The sequence below is a fragment of the Galendromus occidentalis genome, unplaced genomic scaffold, assembly GCF_000255335.2.
Source record: "Galendromus occidentalis unplaced genomic scaffold, Mocc_1.1 scf7180000075774, whole genome shotgun sequence".
Lineage (NCBI taxonomy): Eukaryota > Metazoa > Arthropoda > Arachnida > Mesostigmata > Phytoseiidae > Galendromus > Galendromus occidentalis.
Window position 1 is genome coordinate 122,734 of NW_003803764.1, and position 15,311 is coordinate 138,044.

General features: G+C 52.3%; 3 protein-coding genes across 3 annotated transcripts; 1 reads left to right on the top strand and 2 right to left on the bottom strand.

Moving 5' to 3' along the window:
• Positions 1-8: 8 nt before the first annotated feature.
• Positions 9-2,739, bottom strand: rtet (major facilitator superfamily domain-containing protein rtet). Its single transcript, XM_003738073.2, has 2 exons — positions 2,636-2,739; positions 9-1,781 (listed from the first exon to the last, which is right to left on the bottom strand). Exon 2 carries the CDS (start codon positions 1,768-1,770, stop codon positions 412-414), a length of 1,359 nt encoding a protein of 452 aa, XP_003738121.1. The 5' UTR covers positions 1,771-1,781; positions 2,636-2,739; the 3' UTR covers positions 9-411.
• A 1,651-nt stretch (positions 2,740-4,390) lies between these two features.
• Top3beta (DNA topoisomerase 3-beta) lies at positions 4,391-7,530 on the bottom strand. Its single transcript, XM_003738079.2, has one exon. It carries the CDS (start codon positions 7,427-7,429, stop codon positions 4,874-4,876), a length of 2,556 nt encoding a protein of 851 aa, XP_003738127.1. The 5' UTR covers positions 7,430-7,530; the 3' UTR covers positions 4,391-4,873.
• Positions 7,531-9,824: 2,294 nt separating this feature from the next.
• On the top strand, positions 9,825-11,693 carry LOC108864970 (uncharacterized). The gene is made up of 2 exons (XM_018641525.1): positions 9,825-10,855; positions 10,995-11,693. Exon 1 carries the CDS (start codon positions 10,027-10,029, stop codon positions 10,816-10,818), a length of 792 nt encoding a protein of 263 aa, XP_018497041.1. The 5' UTR covers positions 9,825-10,026; the 3' UTR covers positions 10,819-10,855; positions 10,995-11,693.
• Positions 11,694-15,311: the final 3,618 nt, after the last annotated feature.

Here is a 15,311-nt window from a genome sequence, read left to right on the forward strand (position 1 = left end):
AAATAATCTCGATAATCATCCGCGGCACTTCCTTACATTTTATTTACATATATTTGCGCTAGATCCTCCGTGACTCCTCGAGATCGACGATTATTCAGTGAGAATTCCGGTTGCCTCGGAGAAAAGCTGCTCCCTCGCGAATGGCTATCGAGGATACGTAGGAACCGAAATCAGTTCCGCCTTGGTCGCCTAACTCCGCTTTAGTCGACTCGGTCAAATTCTTCCCTAATGAGTTCAGCTGCCTCCATGATGTAGCATCTGAGTCTCGGAGTGATGCAAGATGCAAGATGCATTACGTAGGTTTGGCGTAAGGCATTAGAGATTCAGAGGAGGGAGATTCTCGCACTCGATGCGCGTGGAGCCACCTCTTCTATTAAAGTTTCACGAACGTCTCCATGACGTCTCGAATTTTCACGCACTCTTTGTCCTTTCACCCAGGAGCTTCCACCGGATGCATCCCAGAGGAATGACGAAGAAGACCGATCCCAGTGCGTAGCATAAAATCGGACCCTGCGACCAATATAACGTGGAGAAAACCAGCGGTCCAAGTGCGCGGCTGAGAGCTCCGATGGATCGCAGGATACCTATTATTGTCCCTTTCTGAGTCGGCGAACCAATGCGGGAGACGTGTGAACTCAAGCACGGGACGACGAACGCCGTGGAAAGGGCGTAAAGGAGGACCCCGATGTAGAGGAGGATGGGCGAGTGTGCGATGGCGATGATGAAGAAACAAGGGATAAGAATTCCGATTGCATAATAAGCGGCTTTCAGCTCAAGATGGGGAGGAATCCTCCGGACGCAACCTCCTTGGATGAGCACCATCGAGAGGCCTATCACGAAATACATTTTACCTTGATCCATGCGCGAATAATTGAACCGGGAGTGCGTCAAGAAGGACAAGGTATATTCCAAGCCTGAGTAGATCAGTAGATACGAGAAGTAAACGAATCCGGTCATGGTCAGGTGGGCTTTATCTTTGATGCTGAGTTTCTGAACGGGAGCGAATGTCAGCAGAGCGTACGGGTTGATGTAGTTCAGCGCGGTCGACATGGTCCTGCTGATGTTTTTCGCTCTACGGCTTTGTGGAAGACTCTCGGTGAAGAACACAAGCACGACGATCATGTTCAACGAGATGCTACCGATCGCTAGGAGTGCGGGTGTGACCCAGAAATCGGCTGATTTCGCGAGTACGGCTCCGATGACCGGCCCGACGAGGAATCCGATCGAGAACGCGGCTCCCACGAGCGCCATACCTTTCGCCCGGGCTTGCGTGGAGCACACATCAGCGACCACAGCTGTGCAGATAGATACACTCCCGCGACTCAGCCCTCCCATAATTCGCGACAGAACAAACGTCTCGAATCCATACGAGACCGACCACAGCCCGTAGCATACAAGAGAACCGAGATTCGACAGCAGCAGCAGCGGTTTCCTGCCGTAGACGTCCGAGAGAGCACCGATTATCGGTGAAGTGAAGAACTGCAGCAAGGAGAACATTGAACCGAGCAAACCGCCGATGAGAACGATATTGCTGACGTCATTAGCGGTTGTGCTCACGAGGAAGTTGCTCCTCCAGGCTTCGGCTACGTTTTCAAGCCAGGAGTATAGGACGCTGTCTTGCTTCCGATAGTGATCCAAGAGTGAGGGGAGTAGAGGGAGGATCATGGTGAAGCCGAGCAAGTCCATGATCAGGGAAATGAACACCAGGTACATGACTTTCGGTACCCGAGTCGCCGAGACATCTTTGGGATCCTCTGCAGGGCGAGCCATATCGCTCCGCGCTGCAAAGGAAACGAAGAAGGTTAGCCGAAGAAATTGTATCTCCATCCATTTCCGTGTTCCTGGAGTCCCGGGGACCCAACTCGCTCTTGGGATCACTGGAGAAGTCATCCAACCAGACTGATTTCGGCGCAAGTGAAGTCTCGCAGAGTCACGACCGACGCAATGCCGTCGACGGGGAGTCCGTGGTTCCAGGCATCTGTATTCAATCCAGGTCCATGAGCATAGGAATCCATCGAATGGAAAAACTGAGGTTGCCCCAATCGGGGCCGGGATCATGGTGACAGGCTCTTGCAGCGCGGAGTTTGCGGAACGCTTCTCAAGATTGTCGAGAACAAAAACTTAACATTTACCGGATGACTGCTTCGTCACTGACTTCGGAAGTGTCATGGACTGACTTCACGAACGCTAGGATGCACCTGCCTCGATCGTGAAAGCGGCACGTCTCGCTGAGCAAAGTTCGCTTCGACCGATTTGACTTCGAATGCCGTGCCTAATCAAGGCATCAGGCATTGAAAGTCGACAAAGTGCTGCATGCCAAACTTTCGGTTTGGCAACTACCCGCTCAAAGCCAGATGGCTTCCGGTTGAATTTTCGAGGTTAAGCGGTTGACAAATCATATTTATCAGCACGTGAAAGAGAGGTTGCGGATCGAGGGACTTCCGCGTGCATTGGAATCACGCTCTTTCGAGGACGGCTACACCATGATCGGCAGGTCGCTTCCCATCTGACACTGACAGGCTGGGGGTACGCCGACGTTTTCTGACCGAGAACCCCAGACCGGTGGAGCTTCGAGTGAACTGAAAGACTCCCTTGACTTCTGCTTGATAGGTATTTCAGTGGGTTTTAAACTCACCAGCTCACAAGATTTTCGCCGCGACGGTGCACAATCTGGTCTTCGATGCACCGAAACCCGCTGGATCCGCGTCCAGCAGCCGTCCGAAAGCAAGAGAACGTCTCATTCCGCCGCACACCGAATAACGTACGGACCGCAACAAACGTCCACCAGAGGCGCTGAGCTCGCTGTCTTTTGAGGCAAGGGAGCAGCGTCGCCGTCTAGAGAAGGACCGATATTGCCGCAACTTATCCTTACTCACATAACTTTTCTTCGTAATGAAGAGTTGCTTCCCTTTTCCCGCCGTGAAACGGCTCGCTCCAGGAGACCCTGCACTACCCTGAGTGGGATCCAGCCGTGGAATCAATCCTCAATAATCAATCGCGGAATTCGTGCACTACGCTCTAATCCGATAGCGGACCGGACAAATGTCTTGCAGCGATCGCCTCACATTGAGCCTCGGTCTCGAATCTCGAAATGACTTGAGAGAGTAAGAGACTGTTCGTGATTCCGACACCTGGACTCGCTCCCAGCCAACAGAATGTATCGGCAAACGGAACGCCCGATTGCAATCGACTCTGATGGATCGATCGACAGCCTGAGTCGTTGAAACTCGCGATCAAGTTTCGCGATCCTTGACCGGAAGTAATGCATTTCTTATGTCCGGCATACATTCAGTGGTCGAATCGAATGGAATAGCTGTACTCGAAGTCCGAAGTGTGGCTCCAAACACAACCCAATATCACCCATCGATGACCCATGTAGGAAGTACACTAGAAGTCCGAAGTCAGGCTCAATGCTTCCATTGGTTCTTGGAGACATGCTGTGTAAAGAGTTCAACCAAAGACCTAGACACACCATGAACTCCGTCCTGAATACCATGTCGATCGAGATGACGGTGGATATTCCGCAATGGATCCCTTAGGCCGACGTGCTCGGAGAGCTGTGGTACGCCACTCGATTCCAGAAGTTCCTCCGGTCTACCTTGGTCCGTCCCGCTACTGTCAACCGACCCGATCGGGTGTCGAGGAGCTTAGATAAACAAGAGCCGTCTAAGTTCCCTGATGCGCTACGCCGGAAGCGCTCTGATTCGATACAACTGTTCGGTGGAAGATCAGCGATGGATTCACCTGTCACACCGGTTCCATTGTTGTTCGTCTTCGCGCAGACATTCGAAGACCTCTCCGAGAGCATGTGGGCGCTCTCTGAGTCTTCCATCCTCCGTCACACATAAAAATTCTGCAACATAAACGCTCTCGGTGCTTATCGCGAGCTAACAGCTGCTCGAGCCGCATGAACGTGGATCTCTCTCCCCCGGATACCCTTTCCAGAGCGAAACGTCCTCGTGGTGTACGCGAACTTTGTCGAGTCGTCAATGTCCCATGGACGAAATGACGGAGAGGGCCTGCCATTCTGACCAGTCCCGTCACGGAGAGCCTGGCCAGGATGATCCCACGTCATATTAAGCGGGATATTATGCGCAGGGAGGAACAATCGCATCGAAAATCGCGAGTGGCGTGCAGATTTTCCTCTGTTAGCTTGACGGCGACCATCTCGGCTATCTCGGTCTCGAGTGCAGCCCTCAAGAAATATTGGTCACCCAGGCGTGAAAAAGCTTCCTGAAAGCAGGAAGCTTCCCTGATACCTCCGACTGCCTTTGGGAGTCGTCAATTTCACCCTTCGAAATCCGGTATCGAGAGCGGCGTATGTCACAGCAGAATTCATTAATTAGGTAATTGCAATTAGGTAATCATTACACCACCGGGTTCCTTTAAATAATTCTCCACGACCTTCCTTTATTGAACTCTCCCTTCAGTAAAGCAAATCACTAGATTGTTCTGCTCACAGGGTTCACCATGATCCGCAGATCACAAATGTCTTGCTGTATCGCTTACTTTGGATTTAAATGTGTTTTCCCTTGCGTTCGTCCGCTGGGCTTGTGTCGGAACGAGAGCGTTCGTCTCCGGATGAAATGCCTCCGTCTCCTCGGAGAGCCATCCGACGACCTTTCACAATTACCCAGTCGGAGCATCCTCATGGTAGCCATTCCAATGGAAAGCCAGCGCTTCGAGAAATCTTGGAAATAATCCCCATGCATATACGCCGGTTGGATCGGTGGACAGCTTTCTAACCCTCTTGATCAGACAGATTGGCGTAGTGAGTATTGGCGCCAGCCGCTCCGCAGACCTCAGCTCGCCGATGGGAATGCCATGACGTTCGTTTAGGTGATTGGAACGAATCAAGGAATGGTGGGTACGGCTAAACAAAGTACGCCGCCAACTGAGCCATTTTATCCTTTGGCTTCGGCTTCTTCTTGGGCTTGCCCTTCGCTCCAGCTGGTCGCGCGGGTCGATTGCGAATGATTCTTGGTTTCAGAGCGATTTTCTTCTCGACCAGTGGAGTGAGCAACGGGTCACAAAATACGCAGCCCGTCTGCTCCTGGAGAGCGTTGCTCAGCTTCGTACGTTCCAAACTTTTATACTCTACTGTTACTACTTGTGAATCACAGCTTTCACACTTTTCTTCTTCCACCGTCACCCTGGAGGCGTGTTCGAAACAGCTCACCATGACGTCACAGCGATGGCAAGCTATTTTCCACTTCGGTCCCGAGGCCGGATCCAGGACCAGCACACCGTCGCACTCAGGACAATTACAAATACCGTTCGTCGTTTTGCTGTACAGACAGGTGGGATGGTCGCACGCGTTACAGCCCGATCCTTTCTTCATGTCTTTGAACGGAGGGTGGTTGTAGCAGTAGGGACAGAAAATGAAGGATTTGCATTCGGAGCCCCCGTACCATTGGAGCAGCTCGTACTCGTCGAGGGGACACTTGATTTCTCTGAACATTCGCACGCCACCGTTCTGAGGCAGGGACAGGGTCTCGTCGCAATTAGGGCAGTGTAGTCTCGTGGGTTTGCTGTTGACGATTTTCATGTAGCGCCTGCATTTCCCGCATCGGGACATCGGTTTCCCGGAATCCGACAGAGAGCTGAATGTGCATTCGAAAAGACCGTCCATGGCTGCGACCGTCGCAACGAAATAATGGAATTTCAACTGGAAAACGGTCAGTGTGTGCTTGAGGACTGCGTCGTAATTCGCGTTCCCTGTCGCTATCAGGTTCAGCTGTTTTTCGACGGCTGCCCTCATCCATGGCAGACACAAATCTTTGTCTATGGCTTGATAGCCATGAATTAGAACAATTCCTAAGTTTGTGGGTTTGAGTCGGCGGCCGTTCTCCACCGTGACGTAATTCCGCTGGCAAATATTGTTGATATGAACTGGAATACTGGCGTCGGTACCGATTCCGTGCTTGTCCATCAGGGCGATTAGTTCCGATTCGGTGAGGTAATCTGGTGGAGACGTTTGACGTTCGTCGAGCTTCATCGAAACCACTTCGAGCTGAGTTCCGACCGTGAGGTTCAGAGATTCGCTGTTGGAACTCACGGCTCGCCAAGTCATGATCGCAGTGAAACCGGGATCGATGGTTTTCCTGGTAGTTAGTGTGAAGGGTTCATTACCGATGAGCAGAGCCACTTGCATTTGGCGATATTTCAGGTCTCCACCGAGTGACCCTAAGAAATGAGCAACAATGTATTCGTATAAACGCCAACTGTCCCCGTCCAGTTGGGCTCTACTCGCTGCTTTGGTTGGAGTGATTGGCGGATGATCACCGACGTCCGTGCCCTTCTTCGGCTTCAAGCCATTGGCGAGGAGTTTATTGGCGAAGTTCGACGCCTCGGGGATGTTCTTGAGCATTTGCACGGTGCCTCTGAGATCCATGTTTTCAGAATAGCTCGTGGTTTCGGTCCGGGGATACGAGATGAAACCCTGAGTGTAAAGCTTCTCTGCGATCTGCATCGCATGCTGAGGTCCCATACCCAAACCCGCGCTGGCGGCCCTCATGAGCTCCACCGTATTGAGGGCCAGAGGTCGGGATTTTGACATTTCCTTGTCCTGTATCGAGAGCACTCGGGCATGATTGGCTCCTTTCGCCATTGCCAAGCATACCGACGCTACCTCCTGATCAAAGATGCTCCCCTTATCCCATTCGGGGGTCACGATGTTGTTGTTGGGCAGTTTAATCTGGGCGTTGAGCACCCAGTAGTTTTCGGGTTTGAACGATTGGATCTTGTCATGTCTCTCGACACAGAACCCCAGTGTGGGCGTCTGGCACGGACCGAAAGAGATCAAGGATGAGTCGAGGTTGCCGTACTTGTTTTGAAAGTATTTGGTTTGGAATCTGGTGAATGCACAGCCTATTCTCAGATCGAGAGCCTGTCTCGCATCCACAGAGAGTGCCTCGTTCTCGTTCGGAGACACAAGACAGTTCATGGCGGCTTTGATGTCTTTCTCGGTGATCGAACTGAACTTGGCCCGGAGGATTTGAGCGTTTTTCTTAATTGAGTGCCGGATGGCGTTGATGACTTCGAAACATATGTTTTCACCTTCTTTGTCGCAATCGAGCCACAAGACGACCGCATCACTGCCTTCGGCCTCTATCGAGAGCATTTTCGGCATGTGCAGCTTGGGAATCGCTTCTTTCTTCTCTATAGGAGCGAGGAACAGCTCTGCTGGATCAACTCTATCCCAATTGTTGTATTTGCCAGTGAAGTCGGCTGTCATCACGTGGCCACAGACAGAAGTCATTTTGAAGCGAGCTGAAGACTTCTGAAAGTTTCCATTCCATTCGTGCACGGAACACGCGCCATTCATCGCTTTCCGAGATTTACAATTATCGTTCGAAAGGATGTTGGCCAGTGACTGAGCTAACGAGGGCTTCTCGGCCACCATGAACACCGAAAACGTCCGAGACATCTCGGACTACTCGAACCTCGAAGCCGGCTGATGAATCTTGATCGAGTTGAAAATATTTGGAACGGTGGATCAGAGAGTAACGAACGCCGTCAATACATGACAACAATGATGATGATGATCGCGGCAATGATCTTCGTCTAGCAAAGCAGGTGACTTTGAGCTGAGGGCCGAGGGCGCTCAAGTTGAGCTCACAGTAGAGGATCCCTCACTCTCAGACGAACCCGCTGATAGACGAAATTGGTTGGCGAATACCGCGCACGGATATCAAGCGGAATAAGTGGCCGCCGGCTGTTTCTCCGATGGCTCCCTCACCTTCCGAGTTTCAACTCCGGCTCCGGCGTGGACTTCGGGAGGTCACAACCAGTTACCGAAGAGTCGGAGAGTTGGAATCTTTCGCTGGAAAAACCGGATGAGTGGATTTTCATCCATTGAGAGATTCAGAGTACTGGGCCAAAAGATCCTCGGAAACACCAACCGAGGGAGGAGAATCCCCTCGTCGCGCTCTAAAGCCTCTCGACGAGGGATGCATGGCTCCCACCGTTGGCATTGGGAAAACCCCTCGGGCTAATTTCCCCAAGTCATGGCCTAGACCCTAGACTCTAGAGTAACAAGTTCGTAGGATGTGATTTATTTAGTTAGGATGCGCAATCTCGCGCTGCGGAGTCGCGGGACCTCATGATTCATGATCTGCTATACTGAAGAGGCGATGTGAGTTATTGCGGTTCTGAGCGCAGCATCGGTAGCGAGGCGAGGGAACATGATGAAGTGTACAGAAACAAGGTCGATGCGATGTCACTCCTCCTGTGAAGTTCAATCACTCGGTCAATAGAGCCATGATTTCTTCGTGTCTGCCGCGCTATTTGACGTAAGGTCTAGATGAAGAAAGACTCCCGGCGTCGTTGCAGACTAGAGGGCTCAAGGCAACCGGCGCGGCGGCTCTGCGTCGCTGCTAAATTGGCTGAGAAATTGGCGGCGAGCTCAGGGGCGGCCTTTGACATAAGACGATAAGACGATCTCATGATCCATCTCGGGAGCTCTCCTTCTGACTACGGGGCTGCTAGGATTCTAGAATGGGAAGAACGCTTCCGTGATGATTTTAATGCTCGATCACCGAGGTGAAGGAATATAGCGCTATAGTTGAGCCCTTGGATTTCCATTTGGCGGCCTCAATCACCCCTAACTCTCTGATTGATTTCACAAGTCTTGCAAGGATTGATGTGAAGCCAACTAGCCGGATTCCACTTCTATCAGCTACCTGGCCGAGGCTCCAATCCCTCTAGGGATATGCCTCACGGTTGCACCATCGTGATGGATCAGACAGATCACGGAGAGAAAGTTTTCGATCCCACGGTGTGAACGGAATGACGAGAATTCATCGTCTCCTAGCAATGCTGCGAGTTTGTCTTCGCTGGTGGACTTCAGTCATTGGAGTCATTGCATCAGCGCATGAATGTCCATATTCTCCAGGTTCCATATACCCAAGCGAACTCTCCCGTTCATCAGAGCCGCACGAAGTCCGTACTCTTCGATTTTCCGATTCCGGACGGGACACGGATATTATTTCTTCACTTGAATGCGGCATACATGCTGATGTGGGTCGACCTGTGTATACGGAAACAAAAACAACTTCTCGCGGCCTTTGGGTTTCTTCGTGTTCGGAATCGGGAGGGGGGTGAGCAGGACATGACGAAGTTGTCTGACTGATTCCGGCTCGCAGGCTACTGCTAAATTTCGTTTTGTGAGGTTCCTACTGATGACGGTTCCTCGCAGGCCTCGTCCAAGTCTCGATCACGCCCATTCTATTGGGTGTATGACTTCATCTGATGAAAATTCTATGCAAATCTGACTCCTTTTGACTGATCGAAACCTCTGACTCCTTCGATCAGAGTCGCCGACGTCTTGATTTCTGGAGGGGAGTCCCCGGAGGAGCGATGCGCACGGTTCCTCCGAGCGAAACCCTTGTCAATTGGGAGGACTCGAGCACTCGCAGCCCGCGTCTGATAATTTAAGCTAACTAATGACAGCTGCGGGGATCAGCACAATGAGTTAGAGGAGCGGAAGCTGAGCAAGAGTTCCGATAGAGTCACAGGTCGCGGCTCGATCTCCGAGGATCGTTCCCAACTGTCCCACAAAAAGGAACGCATTTGCAGCGACCAGATGGCGGATGACACCTCGATCTGAAGGTATTCCGGGTAAAAGATTCGAAGAAGATGTTCTACCTCAGTTCATCGAAGGGGCCGCGCGGCGCGCCGCAGCGGTACCCTTCATCGCGCACGACAAGCAACACTCGGCTGTGTTTAGCGGTGAAAGCGACACTAGCGCCAAGAGACAGCGGTGCTCGTCTGAGTGAGATTGCCCTGACTCGTCGCGAACGTGATGCAGCGGTCAGCTCGTCAGTGTTAAGTATTCAAGTTTCCGAGTGACGTCCAGACTAGGAATACGGAATTCGATCACATCGAACAGAGTGAGTTGTCGGAGTCAACGATTGCTTTTTGTTTAAGTTCGCAAGAATTTTTCAAAAAGCAGCAGAAAACAGCGGCCTACCCTCGATAACGTTTCTCGCTGTATCGAGAGGGAGCTCCAAGCGAATATCCGGAATGCAGTGTTTAAACAACCGTAACTTCTCAGCCTCTGTGCCGACCACGACGGACATACCGGATTTTGTGCAGGAATCCAATCAAGCTTTCATCGAGGAATCAGAAGGGTCGCTGCCACCTCTCGACATGTTCGACGACGTGCTGTCCGCGCCGTTCAGCTTCGAAGACCTCGAGATACCTCCATACCAGTTATTTGATGACAGGATACATGAAGTCGAGACAGCCGCTCCAGCTGGGCAAGGACTTGAGTCAGCTTTTGTCCCACACGGAAGTCTGTTCCCGGACAACGTCGACGGAGAGCCGCACGAAATCAAGGTCGAGCTGGCCTCCGAGGTAGTGCCGATGGATACCGTAGTGGAACGCGAAGTTCCGCAAGCCCCAGAGCCCCACTGGCCCCGAAGAGTCGGTAGGAGACCGCCACCTCGGCGTGCTCTCAAGAGTCGCTCCGAACGCCAGGCCGATCTGTACGACATCCACGGCCTCAACAAATACGATCGGCTTCTGGCGAAGATGCCGAAATCGAAAGCGGGTCGTAAGAAGAAGTCCGTCACGGCCAATATGACGAAACACGCATTGGCGGCTCGCGAAAATCGCGAAAGAAGGAATGAATACATCGAGGAGCTCCGAGAAGGTCTCCGCGACCTATTCGCTGACTACAAGAATCTCCAGGAAGAATACCGGGACAATCTCACCGAGGCCGAATCGCTAAGAAAAGCTGTGGCCTATTACGTCAAATACATGAATACTTCGAGCAAGGTGGAGGATATAGGTCCCTTCAAACGCGAAACCTGACTTCGTGGAGGATGTGATGTGTTTTCCCTGTCTTACCGTGAGTCGATAATATCGCCCGAATAATGTTCCTCTAACCGTTCCCTCCTATACTGTTCCCTTCCGTCGCTCTTATTTTTCGTCCCTTCACCCCCGTGTTCTCGCGGAGACCTTATATTCAAGCAGCTCCATTCCCTCAGGACCGAAGTCTCACGCGAAAGGAGGACTACGATTTTGAATCGATTGAAGGCGCGACCGTGCGGTGGTTCCAGGCCTGCCCGGGCAAGCTTGTAGAAGAAGACAGACCACCAGCATTGCTCGTGCCAGAGTATAGAGCCGTGCACCAAGTCAACGCTGCCAACCATCACTTGGCTCCGTCGCTTCCCGTTGACTCGGTCGGTAATTTATGTATATGATGATATGAAGAGACTTATACTGTTATATTCTGTAAATATTTTTACGCGATCCCCATCTGCATCGCCCGTACGACGACATCCTCCATCATTTTGGCGTGGTTGAGATCGATTGATGCATTGGGGTCCGTTATAGACCTTGTGGAACAATCGCAGATAGTGCGAAGAACAAAGTCATTTAGGAGTTGAAAAATCACCAAAAAGAGTCAGCCCTCTGCTGTTCCAACGTTCGCCGCCAAATTGTGAAAGTTAACTAGCAATGAGGAGGGCCGACCGGAGGCTCACTCACCCAGTGGAAAGTTACTGAGGGATCAACAGAAAATTCAAGAAAAAAAAACGCACTCAGTACATCTGCAGTGACGACAAAAAAAATGTTATAGAAGCAATGATGAGGTTGATGACATTGATTGAAAAAAAATTATTCCAAGACAAACGAGTCTACTCTGCGAGAATAAATCTGAACAGTGAGATACATTCGGGCAAGTTTACCCGTCGGTCTATTTATTTGCGTCGCTGTTGTACAAAGTACTCTCACAACTTTCGCTTTGCAGGGCACCTGATGGAGAGGCGAGGCGTCGAGCATAGTCAGGTTTTGTCAGGACTCCTTGGTATCCGATCGTTCCAACTGATATCCCCAGTCACCTCCCCGTGCGCCATAGAACGAATCAAGGTGAGACACTTACCGCGAGCCAACTGGACGTGATTCCTCATGGACACTGATTATAAGAAAAACTTGAGTTGGTAATACACAAGCCCACCCCCCCTGAATTAGGTCCGCGTCCAGCTGAAGCCCGGAAGTGTATCACCTGGTTCGGTTTTCATTCTCCCCGAGCTTTGCCATAGAATCTCCTCGCTGTTTTTGAAGATGTCTCCGACTATCTGACTCTGCGTATTCAAGCACAACTAGAAAATCGAAATGATTGAATCGAGTCGGCCGATGGATTGGCCTGCGGACCGGATCCCCGAGATGGATTCTTTGGCAAAGTCTGTCTTTCTTTGTGAAACACAACTCCCGAAACGCTCTCCTCGATCGCGCTCTCCAGCTGATTTAACCCAACCAGCTTGATATTACAGCAGTCAACGGACTCTGGCATATCGGGATGCCGTGTGCGTCCGAGTGAAACCATGCGTGGATAACGCTCCTGACAAACTCACTTGAAGAGTGATTGTTGGTAACTTTTAGGATACTTAAATGGGGGATAGCTTATTTCGCACGAGAACTCTCCCACCTGGGTTAGCCTAGCTTCAATGGGCTGAAAGGGGAAGGGGGCAATAAGAGGTTGAGATATTCTAGGATCCGACTTGAATGACCAGCTGGATTCTCATGAATTGGAGATCCAAGAATCGGTATTGTCGAGGTGAGCTCGTGATCATCGAGGTCACAGGTTAGTAACCTGCAACTCCGTATCCAACTGTGAATACCGGTTTCGATCAATAAATCGCCTTGAACATGAGCATCGACTTTTCATTCATCAGTTGGGAATGTACCCACCCGAATACAGTGGCGGGTCTCGAAGCGAGGAGTGTCATCTGTGAGATCCGTTTTTTCCGAATAGCCTTCAATACAAATCATGCAACACTGATAGAGACAAGCATGGATGTATACATCTATCTATCTATCTATCCTCCTTGCTTCACGTGAGACCCTCGTGTCCTCCAATCGAGATGATGTCGCTCAGGAAATGATACGCAAACACCCGGCTCCTCAGCCCGACGACGTACCCCCGGAGCTGCCGGGAGTCCGGCCGCCACGGCAATGCTCTCTGGATGAGGTTGTAGATGCGCTCAGAAGCTTCCCCCGCGGCAGCTCTGGCGGCCTCGACGGCCCCACGGCACAGCATCTTCTGGACCTTGTATCTGTGGGTGGAGAGCTTCGCCGCCTCCTTCTCGAAAATCTGGCCAGAGTGTGCGACCTTATCGCGCGCGGACGAGTTCCGGATGATGCACGGGACATGGTCTATGGAACGTGGCTCGTGGCAGCTTCGAAGCCTACCGGTGGCCTGCGGCCCATTGCAGTGGGCAGCACCCTCAGACGACTCACGGCCAAGATTCTTCTGTCGAGAGTCAGGGGAGGGGCCGCTGCTTACCTACGCCCTCGCCAGCTGGGTTTTGCGACCGCTGGAGGGGCAGAGATCGCAGTCCACTCGACGCGCACCTATTTGGCGGAAAACGGTAGCGCAATGGCCTTGAAGATTGACTTCAAGAATGCATTCAACAGCCACCGACGGGATACGATGCTGAGAGCGGTCCACCAGAAGTTCCCCGAGATCTATCCTATGGTCTCGCAGGCCTACCGGCAACCAACTCCGATATCGTTTGGCGACACTTTGATCCAGTCGCGCACTGGTATTCAGCAAGGTGACGTGTTCTCGAGTCTACATTTTCTCGTTGGTGGTTCACCCGACTCTGGAATCCCTCCGTAGTGAGGTTGTCTTAGGCTACCTGGATGACTTCACTCTCCTCAGCAAAGATCCCCAGGTCATTCTCGAAGATGTGCAGCGCATAAGGGACAGCTACGGCTCCCATTGACTCGATATTCAGCCTACCAAATGTGGAGTCTTCGTCCAGGGCTTCCCGTCTGAAGTCACAGCTCGCATGCGTAGCCGCGTCTTGGAGTCCCTTCCGGGATGTCGGCTTATAACTGAGCAGTCGGAGCTGGAGCTACTGGGTGCCCCGGTCTTCGTGGCAGGCGTACCGCCGGCGCTGCAGAAGAAGGCAGAAGCGTATGATCTCATTTTTCGTAGACTCACGTTTGTAGGCAGCCGCGTAGCAATGTACATTCTGCAGCGGGCAGCGGGAGTTCCCAGGCTGAACTACCTGCTGCGGGCCAGCCCAGCCTTTTCAGTTCACGAGGAACTTGCGCGTATCGACAATCAATTCGCAGCGGCGTTTGAGGCCATCCTTTAAACTTCCCTTACTGGGGATGCCCTCACTCAGCTCAGCCTCCCGACTTCAACCGGCGGTATGGGTATTCCTATGCCCACCGCAGTTGCAACATTGGCGTTCGCTGCGTCGTGTCATGCGGCACTGCCCGAGGTCCGGGATATTCTGGGGGACGCCTCGAAGAATATTCATCTTATGGATTCTGCTGTGGAGGCCTTCGCCACACGCTATGGTGCTGCACCACCGGAGGAAGACCGCCATCGACAGTCCGAGTGGGCCGGAATCGCCAACGAGCACACACTGTCTAGTCTATGCTCTCGCTCCGCGTCCTCGGAGACGGATGCCATAAGACTCTCTCATGCGTCGCTTCCCGAGACCGGCTGGTGGCTACAGGCCCTACCATCGAAGAACGTCGGCACCCTATTAACCGACAAGGAGTTCATCCTGGCTGCTGGCCTCCGGCTCGGGCTCCCTCTGGTCCCGCAAGACTCATGCCCGTGCGGGGCGACTGTCGATCGCACCGGCTTGCATCGTCTCAGCTGCAGGGCGCTGGCGTCTGGTCGACTGACCCGACATGGAGCCATAAATGACCTGTTGAAATGATGTCGCGAGCGCTATGCCAGGCGGGAATCCCTAACTCAAAGGAACCGCGAAACTTGTCGCCGAACGACCAGCTTCGTCCCGACGGAGTCACGCATGAGCCATGGTCCCGCGGCCAACGGCTAATCTGGGATGTCACGATTCGTGACGCTTTTGCGCCATGCTATAGTCGGATCTCCCGCCAAGCTAAAGCTGTGGTGGAACGAGGGGAGTTGGACAAGAAGACCAAGTACGCATCTCTGCTTGGCGAGTACTGCCTTGTTCCCTCTGTCATCGACACTTCAGGGGTGTGGGGTGAAGATGCCCTAAGGCTTGTGAAGACAATGAATTGAGACTGGAAGCTGATCGGGCTCAGACTGCACTCTCTCGCGAAAAACGAGTCAGAAAACCAGCATGGATTGAGACTGGAAGCTGATCGAGCTCAGACTGCACTCGCTCGCGAAAACGAGTCAGAAAACCAGCATGAATTGAGACTGGAAGCTGATCGAGCTCAGACTGCACTCGCTCGCGGAAACGAGTCAGAAAACCAGCATGAATTGAGACTGGAAGCTGATCGAGCCGAGACTGCGCTCGCTCGCGCCAAATGAGTCAGAGGTCCAGCGAGCACTTAGGACTCAGACC

Excerpts from the sequence above, each read along its gene's own strand:
- rtet (XM_003738073.2), bottom strand. The coding sequence starts at position 1,770 with ATGGCTCGCCCTGCAGAGGATCCCAAAGATGTCTCGGCGACTCGGGTA.
- Top3beta (XM_003738079.2), bottom strand. The coding sequence starts at position 7,429 with ATGTCTCGGACGTTTTCGGTGTTCATGGTGGCCGAGAAGCCCTCGTTA.
- LOC108864970 (XM_018641525.1), top strand. The coding sequence starts at position 10,027 with ATGCAGTGTTTAAACAACCGTAACTTCTCAGCCTCTGTGCCGACCACG.